Genomic DNA, 23,688 nt, shown 5'->3' on the forward strand with positions numbered 1-23,688 from the left:
GCTATATATGCAAATCACCGTGAGAATTTTTATTTCCTGTTTGCTTTCTCTGTTGTGATCATTTGCTTCCAGTCAGATGACACAGAGATTTGTAAAACCAGTAGCACTGCTCAGAGCAATATCAACTGGAAACATCAAAGCAATGGAACTTCTAGTATTACACTAGAAAGGGAGTCAGAGGGAATCCAAAACACAAATAAGTAATCCAATTGAGATCAGAAAAAGAGGGGAGCTGACTGAATTTTGAAATAGCAGACCAAATAGTGAATTCTCTTTTCTTGCATCATTCTTTAAAACTGGACCATAGAAATGTTTAATTTGTACCACACATACACTGCACTAAGATTAACAAGACAAAATGTAAAAGGTTATGAAATCTTCACATAGTATTCAATCACAACTGTAAGTGTTGAATGTCAAATGTTGCTTTTCAGCAGAAAACAAGTAAAAATAGACACCAATTTCCTCTAACAGACAGAAAAGCTGTGTATAGATCTTTTATTAAAAAGGAAATACAAGGACTTTAAAATTGCTTTATCTGCAAGAGATGCAAGGCTTGGGACTAACATACGGCACTTCAAATTGTTTACAAGCATATTTAAAATCAAGACAAAAAAGGCTACTTATTTACAAACAAAACTCAGATTTTTTTTTTTTTAAAAAAGGAACATTCCTTTAAAAAGTGGATGCACAAATAAAGGCAGATCCAGAGACATTTAAAATGCTTTAAAAAGGCATTAATCAATACAGACAGACACACAAACCATGACAACTGGATAGCTTATACAAACATTGTATCCATAACTACAGTGTGCTCATACCTTTTCCGCTGTTACAGCAAGGCAGGAGTGGAAAGTAATTTCAGCAGTGCTGGCAAACTGCTGCATCTTGCAAGAGGGAAAACTGTGTTTTAAGAAGCCACTGACCTGGTTTTCAGAGAGATTGAGTATACACATTGTTTTACTTTAGCAATTGGGCAGAACTGAAGGAACAGTCTGTGTGGCTACCAAGAGATTCCAGCTTACATTCCCTCCACACCCAGCGCCAGGGACCCTTTTCTCTAAAGGGAACATCACCACAGAGAGTGTGTGTGGCTGATGTGAGGTAACCACTTCTGTGGTGTGTGATCATCTCACAGCCCTTCCAGAAGTGAGCTCTTCACACAAAGTGGTCATCCCATTTGCAAACGGGACGTGTGTGCAGATTACAAAAGCTTGTGACCCACGGGAACATTAAAACAAGCATCTGTATTTAAATTAAGAGCAGAGTTTGTTTATATAAATTGCAGAAGATTGTGATCAGTCACACTCACATACACAAGTATCACACAAAAAAGGCCCCTTTAAAGATCCCCTCTGCTAACATTGCTTTAAGCTTTAGCAGCTAATTTGGTTTCACAGACCAGTCCTGCTGGGGAAGATCCCTTTCCCACTACATCCCAACAAGTTTAGTGTTTTGCACCCAGGATGCCCTGCAGCATGTCTATGGGCAGGGGGAAGACAATGGTGGAGTTCTTCTCCGCAGCGATGGTGGTCAGAGTCTGCAGGTAGCGAAGCTGAAGGGCAGCAGGGGACTCTGAAATAACCATAGAGGCTTCTTTCAGGGCCCTGGAGGCATTCATTTCACCCTCAGCCGCAATTACCTGAGGAAGAGAAATGCATGAAGCAGCAGGTCTAGCAGAGTGCTAAAATGGAGACTAGTTTGACTATTTCAGTCTCTTTCATTGTAAGACAAAACAGTGCTCAAATGAGAGAGCTTCAAACAACAGTTTTGGGCACCCTTTGTGCAGATTTGGTTTACAACTTAAGAGATTTGTACCTTATGAATAAGGCCCTATCAAATTCACAATCCATTTTGGTCAATTTCAGGGTCATAGGATTTTAAAAACCATAAATTTCATGATTTCAGCTATTTAAATCTGAAATGTCAGTGTTGTAGGGGTCCTGACCCCAAAAGGAGTTGTGTGTGTGTGGGGGGGGAGTTGCAGTACTGCTACCCTTACTTCAGAACTGGGCAGCTGGAGCACGGTGGCTGCTGGCTAAGAGCCCAGCTCTGAAGGCAGAGCCGCCGCCAGCAGCAGTGCAGGAGTAAGGATGGCCTGGTCTGGCATTGCCACTCTTACTTCTGCGCTGCTGCCTGCACAGCTGGGCCCTCAGTCAGCAGCCCCCACTCTCCGGCCGCCCAGCTCTGAAGGCAGCAGCGCAGAAGTAAGGATGACATGGCATGGTATTGCCACCCTTACTTCCGTGCTGCTGCTGGCGGGGCGCTGCCCTCAGAGCTGGGCACTTGGTCAGCAGCTGCTGCTCTCTGACCACCCAGATCTGAAGGCAGTGCAGAAGTAAAGGTGACAATACCATGACCCCCCCCCTAAAATAACCTTGCAACTCCCTTTTGGGTCAGGACCCCCAATTTGAGAAACAGTGGTCTCCGCTGTGAACTCTGTATAGTATAAGGTAAAAGCACACAGAAGACCAGATTTCATGAGGGGAGACCAGACTTCACAGTCTGTGACATATTTTTCATGGCCGTGAATTTAGTACTTATGAAACAGCTGCCAAGACTCTGCCAAACAACCCCCTTCAAGAGCCAGCAGAAGGGACTATAACACACGCTGCTACTGCACCCTGTAAGCACTTCCTGTGGGTATTAGTGGAAATAGTGCAGATACCTGAGCAGAGCAGCCAATTAAACCTGACTCCACTGCTCTGGAACAAAGTTATACATTAAACATGGCTTCTACTGTAAGCTAAATCAAAGCACAATATTCACTGACTTTACTGCGACACCCTGGGAGGGATGGGATGGGATGGGATAGAGAGTAATAATAAGCTCATCTTCGTATTTCAGGCCTAAGATTCACTTTGAATATCAAGCTATGAAACAAGCTAAGAGGTAGATATAAAGTGGATGTCCTCAGATTTAAGGGTGACTGCAACATACTAAACAGCTGAATCAATATCAGAACTCATGATTATAGACCTTGCTGGCTAGTAATCCCACTGGGGGTCCAGATCTGAGACTGTGAATCAATACCAGATCCCTTTAAAGCCACAGAAGCCAGACTGGACAGGATGAGGGTGGTGGCATGGTGAATTATAGTTTACTGGTTCCTGAGTGGGGCAAGGTAGGTATGTGGAGGATACTTCTTCCTATATAACATAGTCCACTCTGATTACTCTTGCAATGGGTCTCCATCCTTTTAACCATCAGACTAAGTTAAATTATTTGCAGATTTCATACTGTTTAGCTACCCCAGAACAGGTCCAGGATTTACCATGTGGAACACACAAGTTATTGCCTAGAATCAAGGCCTCTTTCTTGCTGCCCTCCCAAGCTCACCTTCCATAACTCCTAGCACCTGGATCCAATGAAATACAGATTTGCTCTCGTTTTTATTTCCCCACAGAAATATAAGAGAGTTTGAACAATTTTTAAACAGGAATATACATGTGGCTCAAGAAGTCTCATTAACTATTTCCCTAGGGGTGAGTCTCTCCTCCGTCTGTATATGATAATTAAGGCTGTGTTTTAATCTGAGTAATTTTAGTAAAAAAGTCACGGACAGGTCACGGGCTAAAAACCAAAAAAAATCATAGCCCCTGACCTGTCCATTATTTATACTAAAAATACTCATGATTGAATCTTGGACGGATCCACTGTGCGGGGGAAAGCTGGAGAGGAAACCCAGGAGGCCAGCTGCTGCTCTGGCCCCCGCTAGTGGGACAGGAGTCCCAAGGAGGCTGCTGCCACTCTGGTCCCCACCGGGAGGAGGGAGCCCTGAGGGGCCAGTGGCTGCTCTGACCGCCCCAGGACTGCCGAGTCCCTGGGGCCTGCTGCATCGGCCACTGCTCAGGTGGTCCCCAGGGCCAGCTGCCCAGGGCTGCCAGTGCAGCTGGTTACAGGACCGCCTGAGCGGCTGGCTGCAGAGCTGCCACAGCAGTGGCCAGTGCGGCTGTCCCCAGGGCTGCCTGAGCACCTGGTCCCGGGGCGATTTGCTTGGGTGGCCCTGAGGTCAGCCACACTGGCTGCAGCAGGAGTCACAGGGGTCGCAGGAAGTCACAGAATCTGTGACCTCCGCAATCTCTGACAGACACGTAGCCCTAGTGATAATGAATAAGAGGTTGGATGCCAAGAGTCAAAAGGGAAATAAAAGGATATCATTAAGTCAAATGTAAGTTCCATAGTATCAAATGGACTATGGTGAAACCTCCCATTGCTGAATGGTGAAGATTTGTTTTTCTGATCAGAGGAGGCTCTGAGCAGACTATTGACATGTTCCTGCTAGTGAGAAACAACCTGAACCTTCGTCTCAGACTGGAATTCTTAAACACAACCTGCAGTTTCTCACTCAAGCTAACTCAGTAAATACAAAACACACAAAATGCTTCCCGGGTTCCCCAGAGGATCGGGAAACCACCAGAGGGAGCCAGTTCCACAACACAAGGCCCTGAAAAGCTTCCCAGAGCTTAGCAACTGGGGCTGAGTCTACATAGCAAAACCAGAAGTCTCAGGGGATCTTAAATGCTTTACATCAGATTTTCCCACCCTACACTACAAGCAAAAGAGAGTAACAAAACCAAATGGATGAAGAGTGCTGCAGAGTACTTTACAAACATTTAGCTTCATGAGCTCCCTAAGGCATTATACCCTTTTTTTCCCCTAAATGGAGAAATTGAGACAGAGTATAAGAGGCTTGCCTAAAGCCACAGCAAGTTAATAGAAGAGCTGGAAACACTGCAGAAGTCATGACAGTCTCACACTTCAGCCACTAGGTCACATGATCTCCCAAGACTCCATTCTATTTAAGTTTTTCAGAACTTGCTCTTGAGGGGGAAGGTTGGGATTTCAGGGTTCACAAAAGTGAGACAGATGGTGTGACCCAGGATGAGTGCTGGCTTCCAAAGACAGCTCTACCAGAATCTTGCCTTGCATACCCCATGCTATTCTGGCTGAAGATCTCCATCCTCAGAGAGAGCTTCACGTGACGTTACCGATGAAAACGCAAAGTATGTTGAAGCTACTGTATTACCTTGGCTCTTGCCTCCCGGGCAGCTTCTGCTTCAGCAGCCATTGCTCTTTGTAGCTGGACTGGCAACTTTACATCCTTAATCTCCACGCGTTCCACCTTAATTCCCCATTCGTCTGTTGCCTCATCGAGTGTGACCTGTTAAAGAGGCAAGACAAAGATGCTAGATTCATTTACTTGGCTACATTACAAAAATCATGGGTAAAAAAAAATAACTCCTTGCACCTGAGAATCTCAATGCACTTAGCTGATGGTTGTGTCATCGTTGAACCACGTAATATCAAACATTTTGAGAAGGGTGCACAAGCTGGTGGTCATCTCTTCGAACTATAACGTAGGCCTGAAATACTGGTGCAACCCACCCTTCAGGCAACAGTGGTCCTCCCTCTGTCCCAAGATTCTGTCTGCATCAAGCTGGGGAGGGTCTTCTCAAGGGTCCATGAACACAATTCTAGCATCCCTTTGCAGCTATCTTCACAGCTCAGGGGAGGGCCTTTTTATTAAGAGTCAGGAAGTAGTTTTGCCTTTTGGGGATTATTTTTCTTTACTCCACCCTTTCACCTACAATTTTTAAAACTAAAAAACTAGATCTCATTGGCTCACTAGTCCATTATTGCCTTATTTGCATGCTGTCACAATAGCTCTCATGGAAGCTTTATACAAAACCCCAAATCCAAGGTTCACCTAGATATGCTCGGCTTTTCTCTGTACTAGGGTGCAAGCCTGACTCTGCAAGGTGCTTATAGTCCTACAGTTTAGCTTTTCTGACTAGAGAAGCAATGCACTCAACACTGCTCATACCTGCATGCTGTGTGCAATTTCTTCTCGATCAGACAGGATCTGAGAGAGGTTCTTGGTCCCCAAAACGTTCCTCAGGGTGGTTTGTGCCAGGAGCCGGGTGGCCGAGTCAGCATTTGTGATATTTGCAACAGCAAGGGTGGCATTCTGGACTTTGTAATAAACCACTCCATCCACATTAACTGTCACAGAGTCCTTGGTAAGGATCTATAGGGAGGTAAGAAGTCTAATAATTAAGCAGAACAACGACGAAGAACGAAAAAGACAACAGAAAAAACTAATTATACTACGAGAGAGAAATGGGCCTATTTGAGTGGGGCCTAGTCTACAAGTTTCTATTTTCCTTAGGTTCTGTAGCTTTTTCTTCTTTTAAGCTTAAGTAGGATTTATATTAATAGAATCTGACGGGTCTTTTGCTCTGAGATGACTTTCATCCAATCAGGCCACCAATTGTTTAGCACGCCAATTCTTTGCCAGCAAAAAGCCCAGAATATTTTAAGGAATACTAAGAGAATGAAATACCGATGAGTCTGAGTGAAATAAGAAACAAGAAGCTATCACATCACTGTTCACATCTAGAACGTGTAGAAACCCAGAGGTACTTGACAATCTGCAACTCCCCAGACAAGGTATAAACTATCGAGCAGAGACAACATTCTTTGGTTCCCTGAATTGCAGTCCTGCCTCTGATGTTCTGAAGACCAGTGAACTGAAGAGTCATTCTCTTTGTTTTTTATTTTAACTTTTTCTTTTTCCTTTTGTGGTTTGACAGGGAAGCCTATCACCTGTAATTATGATTTTTCCTTTGACACTTTCTAAGATGTGAATGAGCAAAAGTGTGTGTGTGTGTGTGTGTAAGAAATAGCACATGCATATCCAAATTTTAAGTCCTACTTTAAATCACTTTGTGTTAACAGGGACAATACAAACGTGTCTGTGCAAACTACTCTGCTCCCAAAGGGATCTTATGGGTTGTTAATCACTACGTATCATAGCAGAAATAAACTGGTCAGGGAATGAGTCAGCTGTAGATGTCACCTAGTAACAGAGCACCTCCTTAGGTTTCCAGGAAGTGTACGTATAAAACTGATCATGTGTTACATTAACTTCATGAGTCATGTCTTGATTGTGTTCATTCAATGCGCTGGTCAATAGTTGATTCCATTTTAACTGTAATTTTGACTTGATACTTGTGCTGTTTAATCCTTAACTAGTTCAGTAAAAATATAGTAGTTTTGATTTTAAGATTGCCTTTTATTAATTTGTAATAAAATCCATAAAAATAATAAAGCTGTTTTTTCTTTCAAAATTGCAACAAGAGTCACAATATTTTCTCCAGGGTTAAAGGTAATTTAGTAAAGTATTTAAGAGGTACAGTTCTGTACTTAAATTTGTATCTTTATCCCTCACAATTATATGCTGGTAATACCATGTGGGGAACAATCCTGAGTCTGCCACAAGGGGGTAGTCCTAAAACTGTAGGTTGTTTCTATTTCAAAAGAATACAACGTGTAGGGCACACATGTGTATGTATGAATATTTACATATATGCATACATGTGAATGAACCATCTCAGGCTTAAACTCCTTTAGACTAGGAGGAATTTGGGGTCAAGCTGCATGTCACTGAAAAGTAACTTTTTGCTAGGTTTGCAATAAGGTGTTATTGACCTCAAAGTCATGAGGTGTTAAAAATCCCCATATAGGTAAACAAACAAATAAAAAACAACCCCAACCCTCAGTAAAACGAGGGATTGACACAAAATATACCTGTCCTGCAGATAGGAAGCTTTGCTAGTTCCAGAATATTTCCCAGCAGCAGAACAGACTAATCTGTCATAAGCGAAGTGGCGAGATAAAAGGACAGATGCCATATATCAGAGAGTGGGCAAAAGCTCTGTTAGAACCCTGGACTGAATAGTAATGTGAGGCAGTGTACATCATTGAGTGCCCAAATCCCTAGGTCTTTCTGGCAAGGGAGGCTCCGGGAACATTCAGAAAGCAATAGGGCTGAGAATACTCCAAGGTTTTTATTTAAATGCAAAGGTAGGAGTTTGGACCGTTCCATTTGCACATAGTTAAGGATTGCTCTCTGTTTAAGAGCAAAAAAGCAGACTATCAAAATAATGTATAATGACAGATGACTTGTTTGATATTTGTATAGGTGGGGAGGTCACTTATGACATGGGTGCCATCTCATAGCAGATAGAGCGCTTGTGATTCTCACATCCATGGTACATTACTTATGAGACCACACTCATCAGATAAGGTGCACCTGACTATGAGTGTCAATATATAAAACAAGAACAAAGTAGGTGACCTACTTAGTAACCAGATAGGAAAAAAGGAAGTGGTATTTTCACTCTGCTCTTTAAAATAAATGCCTCAAACAGGAATTGCCATGTAGGTGTGCGTAAAACAGAAGACAATGCCATTAGTCAGTGCTTATCTGACAAAACAGAAATGGCCATATAAACCAATCTAGCCTGCAACCCTGTCTCAGCAGTGGCCAATGCCAGCTTCTTTACAGAGAAGTGTAAACCCCCCCAATAAGATACCTTGCCATATGAAGTTATAGAACAGAGAGAGGTTTCTGACAGTTAATGCCCATGGCACTGATAAGCCTTGCAAGTATTTTCCCCAATACATGCAAATACAGATGCTTTTCTTCTGAATAATCCTTTTTGCAATCTTATTGCTGTAGGACATTATGGAGACAAATAACTTAATTACATGTTGCATAATCCGGCACTCCAAGTATAGCAAGAGGCAACCAGTTAATGAATTTATAACACCCCCATCACCTACTTAACAAAGAGAAAGGACTTGATTTTTTTCCATTCTCCTCTTTAAAGCACGTGTTACAAAAGTACTTACATAGGAATAGGAAGGCTAAACACAATACTTAACTGTGCTGTTTCCTCTCTGAGCATAAAAGAGTTTTGACTTTGGCTGGATGAGGAGGTTTTAAATTGCTCTACTATTCTATGTGCATAAATACAACGTAAATTGCAAACACTCACACGATAACTTAACCAGACTCTGGGGCAGAAGCCCTTTTCTCTTCTTCACGACCAAACATTTATATCACTTCTTAACGGGTTCAAAGGAGAGAGGAAAATACCGTGGTTTGCCAAGGAACACAGAGTTCTGCATTCAGATGCTTCCACAGAAATGAAAAGAATAGCTGGAATGGTACTGCTTAAAAGCAGCACTTCCCAAGCAGCAGCAAGGTTATGACTTCTTTTTTTTTTAATTGCTAAAGCACTGAATTTGGCTCTCCTGGTAAACTGGAGGAATGGGGAAAAACACTTCAAAATTACTCTAGAAAAGCTTGTGAGGAACCACTCACATCAGCTAGCTACTTAAGAAATTAATTTTCCCAGGAAGAAGGCCTAATGGATTTCATTTGGTCTGGCACAGTTTTATTTATTGCTTTTCTTATGGCTGTTGATAACGGACTAAGACATGGATTTGCCAAGCATCCACTGCATTTTAATTGGACTAAGACGTCATATCTGGATTGCAGTGGGAACGGTACGCCGCAGAGACTTTCCAAGCCAAGTTCTAATAACCTATTATGTTTGCATTATTACTTAATATTTGTAAGCAGTGCAAGAGACACGCTTGGCACTTAATTGAGAGACAAAGACACTGACTTTCTCCAAGGAGTTTTGTAGCAGGGTGCTGGTGCAAAGGCACCTAATTAGCCCCTGCTCAGCCAGTCCCAATCAGGGGAAATAGATTGGGGCTGGGGAGAAGCCTGGTGCCTGGCCTTAAGAATTGGCTGCACCTGCAGTTTCAAGGGCGATAAAGGCTGGCTGGCAGCCAGAAGAAGGGGGATTGGCCAGGGGAAGGTCAGTCTCCAGGCTGAGGGCAGACTGTTTAGGAGAGGAGATCATCAGGCCTGCAAGCTCTGTACATAGCACCATATTGGTGGTGGGAGAACGTTGTGTAAATAAAGCCATGGGTGCTGCATAAATAGAAGTCTCTTTTAGCTTTATTGGGGCAACCGGTGGGCCCCAGGAAGAGGGGCAGGCAGAGGACTTGTCACAAGTTTATATTCAAGGATAGATACAACAAAGTGTGACTTCGGGAGAGATGATCTCTGGCAAGCGAAAATGACATACAAAATAAAGTCAGGAGGCTGCTTAAAATGTTAGTTCCTTTTAAGATGATCATAAAAACACACTACTCTGTGCTGGGCTGGGAAAAGTAGAGTCCATGTCTAAGGGATTGCGGCTTTTGAGAAGGCTCATGGACAAGGGGGCATGTGGTCTGCTTGGCCAGCTATACTTGCTGCCCTTATACCTCAGGATACATTAGTTGCAAACTTGTTGGAGCAGTAACATCAAAAAGAAAGACTTTTGAATGTGTCAAATCACACTGCTCCGAATTTAAACACACACAGTTCCGCTGGCATGTTTTACAAAACTGATTTATTCAATACCAACAGATTTTAATAGGGCAATAGCTGGAGAGAATTCCTTGGAAAACATCTCCTGGCAAATCAGGAAGTAGAAGGGGGTTCAGAGAACCTTAAAGAGAAGAAAGGGGTATAGAGTGTTGAACTCTGTTTACATTTGATAATAAGTAAAGAAGACACTTAGAAAAAAGGGAAAACTTACCTCCTGGGGAGGTATATCAAATGAGATTGTCCTCATATCCACCTTGATGAAGCTGTCTGTGCAGGGCAGGATGAAGAACAGACCTGTATACAAAAATCCACCCCACATAATGAGACAGTGGACCATTTACACACATTTATTTTAGCAGCAATTTGTGATCATCTCATCCTAATTCAACGTTTCTAGCTAGTGCTGCTACACTTGTCAGGATCCTGGCAGATTTTGATTGTTTTTTTTTTTACTACCAAGATTTTGCACTGCAGTTAGTGGATCTTAAATTGGATTCAGACATTATCAGGGGCCAGATTTTCAAGAGCTTAGCACTCTCACTTAGGATTTTTAAGAGATACCAACAATGTGTGACAATGCATTCACCTCTTCTGAAAATCTGACTCTTGTTTAGGAAGTTGAGCTCTTTTGAAAATCTGGTCCCAAATGGCTACTTGTAGGAACTAGTTCTTGGAGGCAGGCTTTACTAACATTCTATGGCACTGGGGAGGGGATGTCATTATTTACTTCCCATGTCCAGACATGGGGAAACATTCCAGAAGCACCAAGATCGTGGGATGATATGACAGGAAATTAGTGCCTCTGCTGTTCATTCCTAGCATCAGGCTTGACAGCTGAAATCAATGTTGTAATCCTTTAAGGTCTTGGCCCCACTTCTAAAGTACACAGATAAAGTTTTCAAAAGTGCCTAAGTGATTTAGGAACCTAAGTCCCATTCTCAGAAGCATCTAGGCTCTTAAGGCATGCAGGTATTTTTGAAAACTTTACCCCACATATTAATTTTCCAAAAAATACCTTAATCTGATTAGATTGTTTGTTTCATATATTGTTCCCTATTTGCCCCCACAAATATACATAGCCCAAGGAGGGCTGGATGAGACTCACTTTGTGAGGAGGAGACAGAGAAGCTAGGCAGTCACTGCCTGTAACATACTACTCACTGGATAAGCAGAAGCGTTCATTCTCAGTGGCTATAAATCCAGTGCCTTTAATGTAATTCTTTAAGATTAAACTACAAGGACTCCTATTTTACCACTCCCTACAAAATTACAACAATTTATAATTGTATGTATTTATTAGGCGTGTTAGCCCTCACACCCTGAGCCCCTAAAGGTAGAGCATATTCCAAATGAAATCACAACCGGTGTAAAGAGTAAAGTCCTATATATCCAAATAGCTTGGGGGACAGCGAATCTCTGTATAAACAAAGAGCTATTCAATGTAACCAATGCAAGTTGAAGACATTACCTCCACTAAATATAATTAGGACTACTTGATAAGAGGAGTTTTACTAAAATTAGTTTGAAAGACATGTCCAACATCATACAGTTCCTTCAATAAATTAGAGAGGGAAATAAAAATGTCTTCAGTTTTGCTCAGAAAATTGTCACCATTAAACTCCAATTTACATTGAGGGAACTTGACATATAATATAAATTTTGAAATATTTTATTTTCTAGACAATTAACATTTACTTTAAGCTAAGAAGGCCATCCGATGCCTTTTTTTGGGGTTAAATTTCAAAGAAATTCATTCATTCATTCATTTTGGCGAGTCATTTAAAAAATAGTACCAAGCTAGTGAAGTGCCTTTACAATGTGGTTTCATCTTGCAGACCATCATATAACTGAATCACATGCCTTATGCTGGATCCTACACAGGACTGACCTGGTCCTTTTGCTCCACCCCTTCCAATGCGTCCAAGTCTAAAGATGATAGCTCGCTCATATTCCTTTATGATCTGTAATGAGAAATCAGATGTTTAATACAAAAAAGTCTCCATCAAGAATTTAGATATAATGTCTTGGCTTCCAAATATATTAAGGATAACTGAACCGTCTCAGGTCTTGCAGAACATAACACGCACACTTTTCACGTCCTCACCCCAGTTGTTCTAAGCAACAAATACTAAAAAGGGTTATCGGTCAGAAAAATATTCTAAAGGATTAAATCTTCTGGGGCGTGGAGTAATTTTCCAAGGATTTTCCTGGAGGGGGACAAAACATTGGAAATACACTATCAGGAGCACTACTGCACTGAGGTGGGCAGATGGACTAAATAGGGTCTAATGGCCTTTCCATTTCTAATTTTTCAGGTTGTATTGTGTTTTTTTCTTTTTAATAAAAGGTTTATAATTTTCTCTGCTCCAACTGAAATGCATTCAAAAAATTGAGATTAAGCCAAAGTATAAGCATTTCCCCAGGGTCCAGAAACCCCAAGCTCAGGGAATTGAGTGACAACACAACCTTGTAAGTGCTTGTCATTCCATCGTAAATGTAAGGAGTGGCTCCTCAAAATTAATACTTATTCTTGCTATTATTTTGACCCTCCAATGAAGTTTAGACAGGGATGAAAATTTGGGATTCCTCTCTTCTCTCGCAACCTCTCAGCGTTTTCCCTTTCCTCTTCTTTCCTATAGAGTAGTAATTGAGATGCCACTGAAGTTAGCCTTCTGATTGATATTATAGAAACATGGCAATTCTTGTGTGCTGGGCTTGAATACATTGAGATGTTAAGGATTGTCCTTAACCATTTGTTATTGTCAAAGGAAGAGGGATCAGGACCAGCTGGGTTTGAGACAAAACAGTGAATTGGACAATGTTGTTAAACTATTAGGAAACATCCTGCACCTTTTTAAACTTTAGAGCAAGCTTTCATGTGAACATCTTTACCTTTATGCACAACCAGATTGAGATTGGAAAGGTAATAACAACGAAGAAGAATGAAAAGATCACTAGGAGCCATCCACACACACCAAGGCCAGCATTGGTCTCTTCTGGAAGAGAAATGTAGATATTTTAATAGTTAAAGCAGAACCATCTTTGTTCTATTAAATGATTAAAATTTAAAAGATACAACTACACATTCCATGCTACAAGTCATCATGAGAAACGTCCCTTGGGACAAAGCCAAACCTCATTAGAATTAGAGCATGTTGGCCACATTATGGACTTAATTCTGTTTTTGCTTCCAGTGATGTAAACCTCAGAGAGCAGAATTCGGGCAAGTGAATGAAATCATAGAATTGAAGTATGTTTAATCCACATACCTTAAAGATATGAAGATATAAATTTAAGACACTGCAATATTTTACCCAAATCAGTTTCCTCTCTCTCTGTCAGGAAAGAATGTGAAGTAATAGTAGAAACCTGTCTGTCAGGCTGATTTAGAAGCAAGAACACATTGCTATGTCTCCCCAAGAAAGGGGTAAAAACACCAGTTGCTTCTGCAAATGATTCTAGTGATTTACACCACTGAATCCTGAGTAACCTGTCACAGAAGGTGCAAAGTGCTGCAGTTGCCCCCCCAGCCCTCACAAATCACCGGAAGACCTGAAAAGATGCCCATTCTCAGAGCTGTCCTATAAAAAAAAATTCTAGAAAGTAGGATGAGATACAATGCTTAGGGAGCTAGCTTGGCCCCTCAGCAAAGGACATGTTCCTGGCTCAGCACTTTCCTGCTGAAAGGTCCTCATATTCGAGGAATACGCACTAGTTCTCTGCTGTGAAATGGCTGCTCTCTCTCACCCAGACTCCACAAAAAAGGTTTCCTGGAGCAAGGAAGAACAAGAGCCAGTAGTTCTGAATGGTTCAGAGCTTGAGAAGAGTCTGCCAACTGCCATCAGGGTGATGCTGAGCTGTCAGGTGCAGACAGTGAAAATGGACACTCATTGAAGAGGAAATCCCTCATCATTCCAGCTAAGCGTCTCAACTAGCAGCCAAAAGTCTCATGAGGCCATGGCTACACTGGCACTTTCCAGCGCTGCAACTTTCGTGCTCAGGGGTGTGAAAAAACACCCCCCTGAGCGCTGCAAGATACAGCGCTGTAAAGCCTCAGTGTAATCAGTGCTGCAGCGCTGGGAGCACAGCTCCCAGTGCTGCAAGCTACACCCGTAAGGGATGTGGTTTACGTGCAGCGCTGGGAGAGCTCTCTCCCAGCGCTGGCGCTCTGACTACACTCACACTTCAAAGCGCTGCAGCAGCAGCGCTTTGCAATTTCAAGTGTAGCCATACCCTCAAGTTGCTAACTGTAGAGTTCCCAGGGTGAAACTGATCACAGGTAAAGGCTGCATTGATATTAGGAGATTAAAAACATCATTGTGCCACTGAAATTCATCCCCACCATCACCCTCACTCCTTAGCCCTTTAAAATCCTTAAAAACAAAAGTTCTGAAGTGTAGTACAAGAATATGTATACAGAAATAAATAATGAAATATATATATATTTTTTAAAAAATCACAACGCTAAGATGTGTCTGCTAAGATATACAGAACACAATACTTTAACATCTAAACTATAAGACTTTCTTTTGGACCATGCTTCTGGGTTTTGCTATATTTCACAAACATCAAGATGGTGCATGCTCAACTGTAAACAAAAAAGTTTTTTTTATCCCAACATAATTGCCATTCTATGCAAACTCTGCTTTTCAATCTATTTCACAGGACCTGGGATTTATTAAGCAATAGACTGTGCTACCCAGATGCTGGAGTTCTAAGAATAGTGGTCAGAGAATCTATCAGCTTCAGCTGCGTTTTATTTGAAGACTTCTGTGTCTTTCTCCTCAGGAAACACACAACTGATTATTTTCTGTACTCAATAAAATTACAATTTCCTATAACAGAGGTGGCTAACCTATGGCTCCGGAGCCACATGTGGCTCTTCAGAAGTTAATATGCGGCTCGTCGGGGCTGGAGCTACAGGCGCCAACTTTCTAATGTGCCAGGGGGTGCTCACTGCTCAACCTCTGGCTCTGCCACAGGTCCTGCCCCCACTCCACCCCTCTCCTGAAATTGCCCTGACCTCGCTCCTCTCCCTCCCCCTCAATAGCCTCCTGCACTTCACGAAACAGCTGATCGGGAGGTGTGGGGGTGGGGAGGTGCTGATCAGTGGGGCTGCCAGTGGGTGGGAGAGAGCTGATGGGGAGGTTGCTGATGTATTACTGTGATTCTTTGGCAACGTACATTGGTAAATTCTAGCTCCTTCTCAGGCTCAGGTTGGCCACCCCTGCTCTATATATAGTTCCTATAGAAAAGTAACTCAATTGCTTCACAAAGGATTAGCCTGCATGTTCCCTGCGCCCTGCTCTATCCAGTTCTGCAGGTCAGTATGGTTCCCATTCATAGATAAGGACACTCTTAGAGAGGTTGCAAAGAGTCCTGTGGCACCTTATAGACTAACAGACGTTTTGGAGCATGAGCTTTCGTGGGTGAATACCCACTTCCTCAGATGCATTCATTCACCCACGAAAGCTCATGCTCCAAAACGTCTGTTAATCTATAAGGTGCCACAGGACTCTTTGCTGCTTTTACAGATCCAGACTAACACGGCTACCCTTCTGATCTTAGAGAGGTTAAAGTCTATATTTTCAAGTGTGTCCACTGCTTTTGGGCACTTAACTTTAGACAAGTAGGGCCCACTTTTTAGAGGGGCTGACCACCCACAACCCCAACTGAAATCAGTAAGAGCTGCAACTATTCAGTGCCTCCAAAAAATCATGCTCCAAGGGTCTCAAATTGAGACTCCAAAATGTGAAAATTTAGGCCTAAACTAATCTGACCAACCTCACACAAGAAGTCAGTAAAAGAAGCCCTGAGGCTTAGTTTCCTCCTTCAGTCAACAGATCAGCTCTGAGGTATTCTTTGGCCTTTCAGCTAAGACAATTCAACTTGTCTTGAAGGGGGATGGACGTCACAATACAGTATTACTCAGAAAGGTAGGACGAACTAATCAACCTCCTGTCCTTAGCCAGGAATGAAAAGAATCATCAAAGACAAGTTAGCTTAAGCTCTAGAATGTGCTCACAATACCAACTCGGGGCTTCTTGAAGGAAAGACCCCATGACCTGTTGCTTAGTAGCTCTGAGTAATAAGGTTATCTGTGGGTAATGGGGACATACAGAGGACAAGGAAACTATTGCTGCAATTTGGTAATCAAGGAAGTGACAAACAATTGTGCACAAAACTATTAAGCAACCAGCTGTCAGAATCTGGTCATTCAGGGTGTGTTCACAATGCAAATAAAAAGGCACAGTTGGCCCATGCCAGCTAACTCAGGTTCACACATCTCAGGCTCAGAGGTTGTTTCACTGCAGTGTAGGTGGTCAGGCTCAGACTGGGTCTCTGGGACAGTGATTTCAATACGATTTGGTGGCACTAAAGTCACATGGGAGAAAAAAAAAAAGAAAGAGGATATTGTAATATGTTTGGTGCCCCATTTAAGCCCTGTACCTTTTGCTTGGACAGACACTACATGTCCTCAGATCAAGTATATATAAAAAAAGGGTTTCGCACAGCCTTATATACAGCATTCACCTCTGGACTCGGTCCACCTCCCGCCCACTTTGATCAGATTCTAACTACAGTACCATAGTGCTTGGCAGAGTGTGACAGAACAAAATCATTCTTTTCACAAAATGCCCACCAAATAATTGACAATAGAACTGCTAAGAAAAAAGGCACGCAGCATACTAGGTTCTGGGATGAAAGCAGCAATAGATGAATAAAGACACGTTTTCGTTTCAGCACAGGTAACTGTAGAATGGAGTTCCACTTCCATTGGAACAAGAGAATCAGATAAAGAGAGATTAACAGAATGAGCTAGATCTGGACTGAGATTCTGAGAACTGGGTTCTGTTCCTTGTCCTATCACAGCCTCCTGGTGTGACTGAAGGTGCCTCACTTTCATATCTGTAAAATGACACTTCTCCCATCCCAGAAGCATATTGTGAGGATTAACCTGTGGATCCATGAGATCACCTGATACTACAGCAGTGAGCACTATACAAAAGTTCATCAATTATTATTAATTGTATTAAGGTAGTGCCTAGGAGTCTTAGTCATGGACCAGGACCCCATTGTGTTAGGTGCTGTACAAATACAGAACAAAAAGAGTCTCTGTCCCAAGAAGCTTACAATCTAAGAATAAAGTAAGAGACAACAGATGAATACAGATGGGGGGGGGGTAGAAGGAAACAGTATTGGTCAACATGATTGGCAGTGGCCTCAGCACATAGCAACCTAACCTAAAATAAAGGATTTACTTTTATCATACAAAATATGGAAATCTATACTTTAAACCTCAGTACAACAGAACCCCATTTATCCAATCTAATTGGGACCGGACCTAGATCGGATAATCAAAAAACCGGATAAACCGGAGAATTGGAAAATAAATTGCTGCAGTGCCATCTAGCAGCTACAGAGAAGATCACACGCTTCTGGCCCTGAAGACCTGGTTGTCCGGTGAATGCAGAGAGCTGGTTAATGAAGGGTCAGATAAATGTATTTGTACAGTAATGGATTTACTGTATCTAGTAAATAAGAGGGAGTTTCTCCTAAATAGAAACAGGTGAGCAGAGGGAGACTGAATTCTGCAAATTCAGAGCAAGTTTATCTTTGTTTCCACAAAATAGTTCAATTAAATCTGGTTTATGCAACCAATCAAGGAACTGACAAAAACTGGCTGCTTAAACAGGAGGTGTAAAAGAATTTATTCAGTGTATTTTGGGACACATCTTATACCAAGTAGTTGCCTAATAAGGATGAGCTCCTGTACAAGTGTCACTGTATTGAACTTCAATATTCTGCTCTCCCTACACATTGGGAACTCCTGTGAGAGGAGTGCCAAGGGGACAGCCGCTCTTGCGTGGGGGAGGAGTGGGAGAATACCAAAGAGGACTACTATCACATGGATATATGGAGGATTTCGCCTTTCCAAAAGCCGCCATAGACTCCAAAATCTGACAGAAAACACACACACAGCTAGAAGCAGATTTTACAGGTTTGTGGTCCTCATACCCACACATAATCACTGCCACAAGTATATGTTATCTACAATAATAACTTATTAGATTAATTATATAAATCCTTGCTCAGTATGTCAAATTATGTTGAATACCTTAATTTTCAATTAATTTGTAAAGCTGGTGAATTTGATTATCTGTTCTATTAAGACAGGGAAGGTGGGGAAATCAGCTTGTGCAGTTTTGTTACTCTATTTACTATATTATCACTTTCCTTATATATTGAGAAGTCACCAAAGAATGACTATAATATATATCCATATGTTAATGGTCATTTTTGTCAGCTTACTGGAGATGCAGAACTGGATGTAGATATGCTTTATATCAGCAGCCAGGGCCAGTGCAAGGATGTTTCGCGCCCTAAGTGAAACTTCCAGCTTGCGCCCTCCCCCATCCCCAAGCCCACTCCCTGAGGCACCCCCCCATAGCAGCTCTCTCCCTCCCTCCACCCTCCGCCCTGAGGCGCCTCCTCTACCCCAGCTCATCTCTGCCCCACCTCCTCCCCCAGCACGCTGTCATTGCTTCACTTCTCCTGCCTCCCAGGCTTGCATCGCCAATCAGCTTAGGCGCTGCAAGCCTGGGAGGCGGGAGAAGTGAAACAGCCACGGCGTGCTCGGGGAAGAGGCACAGCAGGGGTGAGCTGGGGCAGGGAGTTCCCCTGCGTGCTGCCCCCCCATTACTTGCTGCAGGTGGTCCTCCTCGTGCTCCCCTGCCCCAGCTCCCTCTGCCGGCGGCAACCGGGGCGGCAGAAGATCCGGCCACTGCCGAAGAAAATGCCGCCCCCCAAATCCTAGTGCCGGTCGCCTAAATGGTTGCACCAGCCCTGTCAGCAGCTAAAGTGCTGCCATCTGTCCTTCTTAAATTTGGCCCTTCTGGTTTCTAAGAGCCTTCAAAAATGTAACATCTGTATCTTCCTCTTCCTTCTCCTCCACAAAGAAATTGTGTATAGTGGACACAAAATGCCTGTATATTCAGGAAGGAAAAACAGTTTGCCAAATCAGCAAACTATTTCCTGCAGTTCTTGGGCAATCCCTGGGTTATTCAACTGTGTCTTGACCCAGTGTATTTAGTCTTTGCTTGTGAGTATTCAAATTTTGAAAAGGATCATAAAAGGTTTTGGTTTAAACCTACAAAGGAGCAATTTGTTGTTGTATAGAATCAGATTTTTCACTGGCTACACAAGCTTTTACTTTTCCCAAATCCCAGGAAACTTTCCTCACAGTCAGACTTCCCATCCCACTGCTGCTTCTCAGAGCTATCAATAAAGAGGTAAATGGAAAGCTTTTCTGGATGGAAGTTGTTTAATGTGTTTGAGAGTTCAGCCAACTTTTTAAAAAGGCATTTAAAAACAGAATGTTTCAATTCACTTATTCAAAGTCAAACCCCAAATAAAACTCAGTAGAATACAGCTCTGCAATGCTAATGGAAATCACATGAACAAACACACCTTTACTGTGAGAGCAGAAAGGCAGTTTACATCAGTATTTTATTGCTGTATCAATATTTAATAGCATATTTTAGTGACAGGATACTCATGAGATCACAAAAGAAGTTGTCATGATGAGCTCAAGATGCCATTCAAAACAGAGATAGTTCATGCCCTGCTTGGCTTTTTACACCCAATGAACTCTACAGAAATTAGCTCATTTGGGAATTCCTAGCATTTATTACAGGATTCATCAGGAAAGGAGTGCTCTAGAGACTAATCATATATCTCACAATCATACACAAATTTCAACAGCATTTCATATGAAATATTAGTAAGAATGAACATTTCCATATCGCTACATAGTCAAACCTGACAGGGACAAATATTGTCCCACTCCATTTCAAGAGAAGAAAAAGTCATATACGCACACTGCATGATCACTAACATTTATTGCTCAGGATATATATTTAAGCTTTAATATACAGGAATACTTTAGGCAACTACTGAAAAACTGACTTTAATAATCATAATGAACAAAGAGAAAATGCATTAGATAATTCGTCCACAGTAAGAGACTCAAAAACAGAGTAGTGTTACATGTTGGTAAAAATGCTTGAGTCCCATCTACACTACAGCTTCCACCACTGCTACCACTTACAGAATTGCATCATTTTTCAGAGCCGTAACTCCCTAGAGCGGTCAAGGTCTACAAAAGTCAGTACCTGTATTACAGCAACTGCCAGCAACAGCAAGCTGTTTACCACAGTGCTATCTAACTCTGCTCTGAGCAGATTTTCATAGGCAGAAATATCCGAGTCCCATGTGTGCTAGCAACTTAGCACAGGTGAAACTTCACCTATTGTAATACAAATCCTAATTCTTCTGTTTCAGCATGTGAAGAGAAAAAAAACTTGCTTGACAATTCTTTGAAAGGCAGATCCTGCATGCCCATTAAATAGCTTCTAGGCCATATCATACCCCAGTGGTTCTCAAGCTTTCCAGACTAGTGTACCCCTTTCAGGAGTCTGATAGGTCTTGAGTATCTCAAGTTTCACCTCACTTAAAAACTATTTGCTTACAAAATCAGACATAAAAATACAAAAAAGTGTCACAGCACACTCTTATTGACAAATTGCTTACTTTCTCATTTTGTCTGTATGAAATTTTAGTTTGTACTGACTTTGATAATGCTTTTTATGTAGTCTATTGTAAAACTAGGCAAATATCTAGATGAGTTGATGTACCCCCTGGAAGACCTCTGCATACCCCTGGTTGAGAACCACTTCCAAACCATCTCTCTTATTTAGCATTCTTAGCTTCCTGTTGATGTCTCCTGTAACTTTTCCAAAATACATATTATTTACAAACAATACCTTTTGTTTTGTATTTTAGTTCCTTCCATTGTTTATTACAAGAGACATTTACAAGAAAACAAGGTCTGTTTCATTAACAGTTGGTCTTCTGTTGCTTAGTCCCTATTTAAAAATCAGTCACCCTCTGTTTGTAACATCACAACTGGGTTTTGTATATAGAGTTATGGGATAGAGATTAAGGAGTCAATTCAGCATTCAGAGATCTAAGGATCCCCTCAGGAACAGAGATACTCTGACCAATAGACAATATAGCAAGATTGGCAGTCTCAGTCCAGCTAGGAATGGAGAGTTGTCCATATTGCAAAAGCCACCACCATTGGCACCAATTTACCCCCTAGCAGCAAGGCAGAATAGAAAAGTGAGGACTGAACTATCCATTAATCCCTAAAAGAAAGTCTCTCTATAAGCCAGTGTTGAGGCAGAAACTTGTATTTATACTGCCTATGCTGTACCTGTACTTAAGACAGATGATTTAACTCTCCAGGTATGTCAGTTCAACACATTTCACTAATACCAATTTTTTAAAAAGTTAATGGGATTAGGACTGAGTATCTGCCCCTAGAATGCTTCCATCCTATTGGGGCACACCCACTGGGTTTGTTCTTTGTTCCCTTGCGCAAGTGTCTTATTTTGGTCTCTACAGATCCTCTCCTAGCCAGTTGGGTAGGATCCTATCAATCAAAAGGACAATGATAAATTTGTACCCTTAGAGCCAGCAACAGACCTTTTACACAGGCTTCTCTACTTTTCCTTGGTTACAGTTAAGCAACTCTATCTCCTTATAAACAATTAATACTCCATTCTGCATTAATGGCTGGAGCAATGAATTGATTTAATGATGGCAAATTGTACTGAATCAAAATAATTATAGACATCAGTAAGTCGTATCAATTTACTGTATAAATACTTCATCTACTATGGCAAAAATAATTTACAGCCAGTATCTTAGCCTCCATGAGAACATAAAACATACAATAACTTCTGAATGACTGATAACTCGGAATGTGAAAAGCTAAGAGAGAAATTCACTTAATCTTATTCCAGGCACTTATTCAAAATGCCTGGTTTAGTTATTAATATCCAAGATACACAAAGAATGATATAGATCTTTTAGTGGATACCAGAACTAGGCATTGGCCCCATGCCTAACAATACAAACAGGCATGCTGATATTTACACAACACAAGCTGCTCAACTAAACCATTATATTTAATCAATCTTATGAATAATTTCCTTCACCCCAAACTGGCTACAGTGCAGAACAACCCCATATTTAGTTGCATTCTGGCTGTCTCAATTTCCATTACATCATGTATTTAATGACAAAATAAACTGGTTTTCAGTAGTCAAATTAATATTGTAGGATGATAGACGTGGAAAATATCTGTTATATTGAGTTCATCCTCTGAAAACCAACTCCGGGAGGTCATATGAGATGTTAAAGTGATAAGAACAGATAATACAGGACACCCAAAAGACCAAAGAATGTTGGATAGTCCAACTTTTTCTGGTACAGCCCAAACTGCTAGTATAAAGCACCACTGAGAAACAGAGAAAAGAGTGGAAATTGAAGAAGAGTGATCTGTCCCTAGCGATGCAAGCGTGCATGTGTGTAGGTACAAATTAAGATCTGGTTAAAATAAAGTTTTATGAACTTCCATTATGATTATTTTGAAAATCTTGCAGTCAGGGTTGTTTCACACCCCACCACTCCTATGGAATAGTGACCAGACAGCAGATGTGAAAAATCGGGACGGGGGGGAGGGGGGTGTAATAGGAACCTATATAAGAAAAAGACCCCCAAATCAGGAGGCGGGGGATGTCCTGCCTGGAAGCTGCGAAGAGTCTGAAGCGAACTTTGCCCTTGTTCAGTCCCGCAGCGAGCGGCTACCGCGGGCAGCCCCGTCCCGGGGGATCGTGCTCACCTCGAGACCCGCCCTGGAAGCGGGGCCCGGGGTCACGCGGGCCGCTCCTGACCGGCCAAGGGGCAGGCAGCGCCCTGAGGGAAGGGGCGCGGAGCGCGAGGCTCTGCCAGCACCGCGCTGGGCCCTGAGGGGCGATTCCCGCCTCCTGCCCGCCGCGCGCGCCTTACCGCTGAAGGTGTCCGGGACCCGCCGGCTGCGGTCGGTTCTCGCTCCCTGCTTGTCCGCCATAGCCGCGTCCGCTGCGAACCGCTACCCTCGGCTCCGCTCCGCCGAGTGGCCGCACCCCAGCCAGCAGCCCCGCGCTTCCCTCCGCCCTGAGCGCCCCGGGGCCGCCCCCTGCTCCAGGCCCCGCCCCGGCCCCGCTCAGCGGAGCCCTCTGGTGTCTGGCTGCCTCGATGGGGAGTCCCTCGTTTTCCCCCTGCGGTGAGGGGATGTGCGGGGCTATGGAGTGGTAGAGGCACAGGGGTGTCAGGGGAGAGGGACATGGGGCTTTCAGGGATGGGGAGGCAATAGAAGGTGGGGCTATGGGGAGACAGATACCGGGATATGGGGTGTTCGGGATATGAGGAGACAGATACCAGGATATGGAGGGCAGGGATCTGGGGAGACAGATACTGGGATATGGGGTGTCCGAGATATGAGGTGACAGATACAGGGATATGAGGGGCAGGGATATGGAGAGACAGATACCGGGATA

At 42.7% G+C, this 23,688-nt stretch overlaps 1 protein-coding gene across 1 annotated transcript; it reads right to left on the reverse strand.

The window, feature by feature from the left end:
- Positions 1-481: 481 nt before the first annotated feature.
- Positions 482-23,289, reverse strand: STOM (stomatin). The gene is made up of 7 exons (XM_030535296.1): positions 23,159-23,289; positions 13,133-13,236; positions 12,129-12,201; positions 10,452-10,534; positions 5,828-6,031; positions 5,030-5,164; positions 482-1,642 (listed from the first exon to the last, which is right to left on the reverse strand). The coding sequence occupies exons 1-7, from the start codon at positions 23,217-23,219 to the stop codon at positions 1,448-1,450; spliced, it is 855 nt and encodes a 284-aa protein (XP_030391156.1). The 5' UTR covers positions 23,220-23,289; the 3' UTR covers positions 482-1,447.
- Positions 23,290-23,688: the final 399 nt, after the last annotated feature.

The sequence above is a fragment of the Gopherus evgoodei genome, chromosome 16 (assembly GCF_007399415.2).
Source record: "Gopherus evgoodei ecotype Sinaloan lineage chromosome 16, rGopEvg1_v1.p, whole genome shotgun sequence".
NCBI lineage: Eukaryota > Metazoa > Chordata > Testudines > Testudinidae > Gopherus > Gopherus evgoodei.

What these genes read in the sequence shown, in the direction of transcription:
- STOM (XM_030535296.1), bottom strand. Translation starts at nt 23,219, where the DNA reads ATGGCGGACAAGCAGGGAGCGAGAACCGACCGCAGCCGGCGGGTCCCG. An exon ending in CAATCTGGTTGTGCATAAAG is followed by an intron (nt 12,202 to 13,132) that starts GTAAAGATGTTC and finishes TTCTCATTACAG; the next exon opens with ATCATAAAGGAATATGAGCG. An exon ending in CCCGGGAGGCAAGAGCCAAG is followed by an intron (nt 1,643 to 5,029) that starts GTAATACAGTAG and finishes TCTCTTCCTCAG; the next exon opens with GTAATTGCGGCTGAGGGTGA.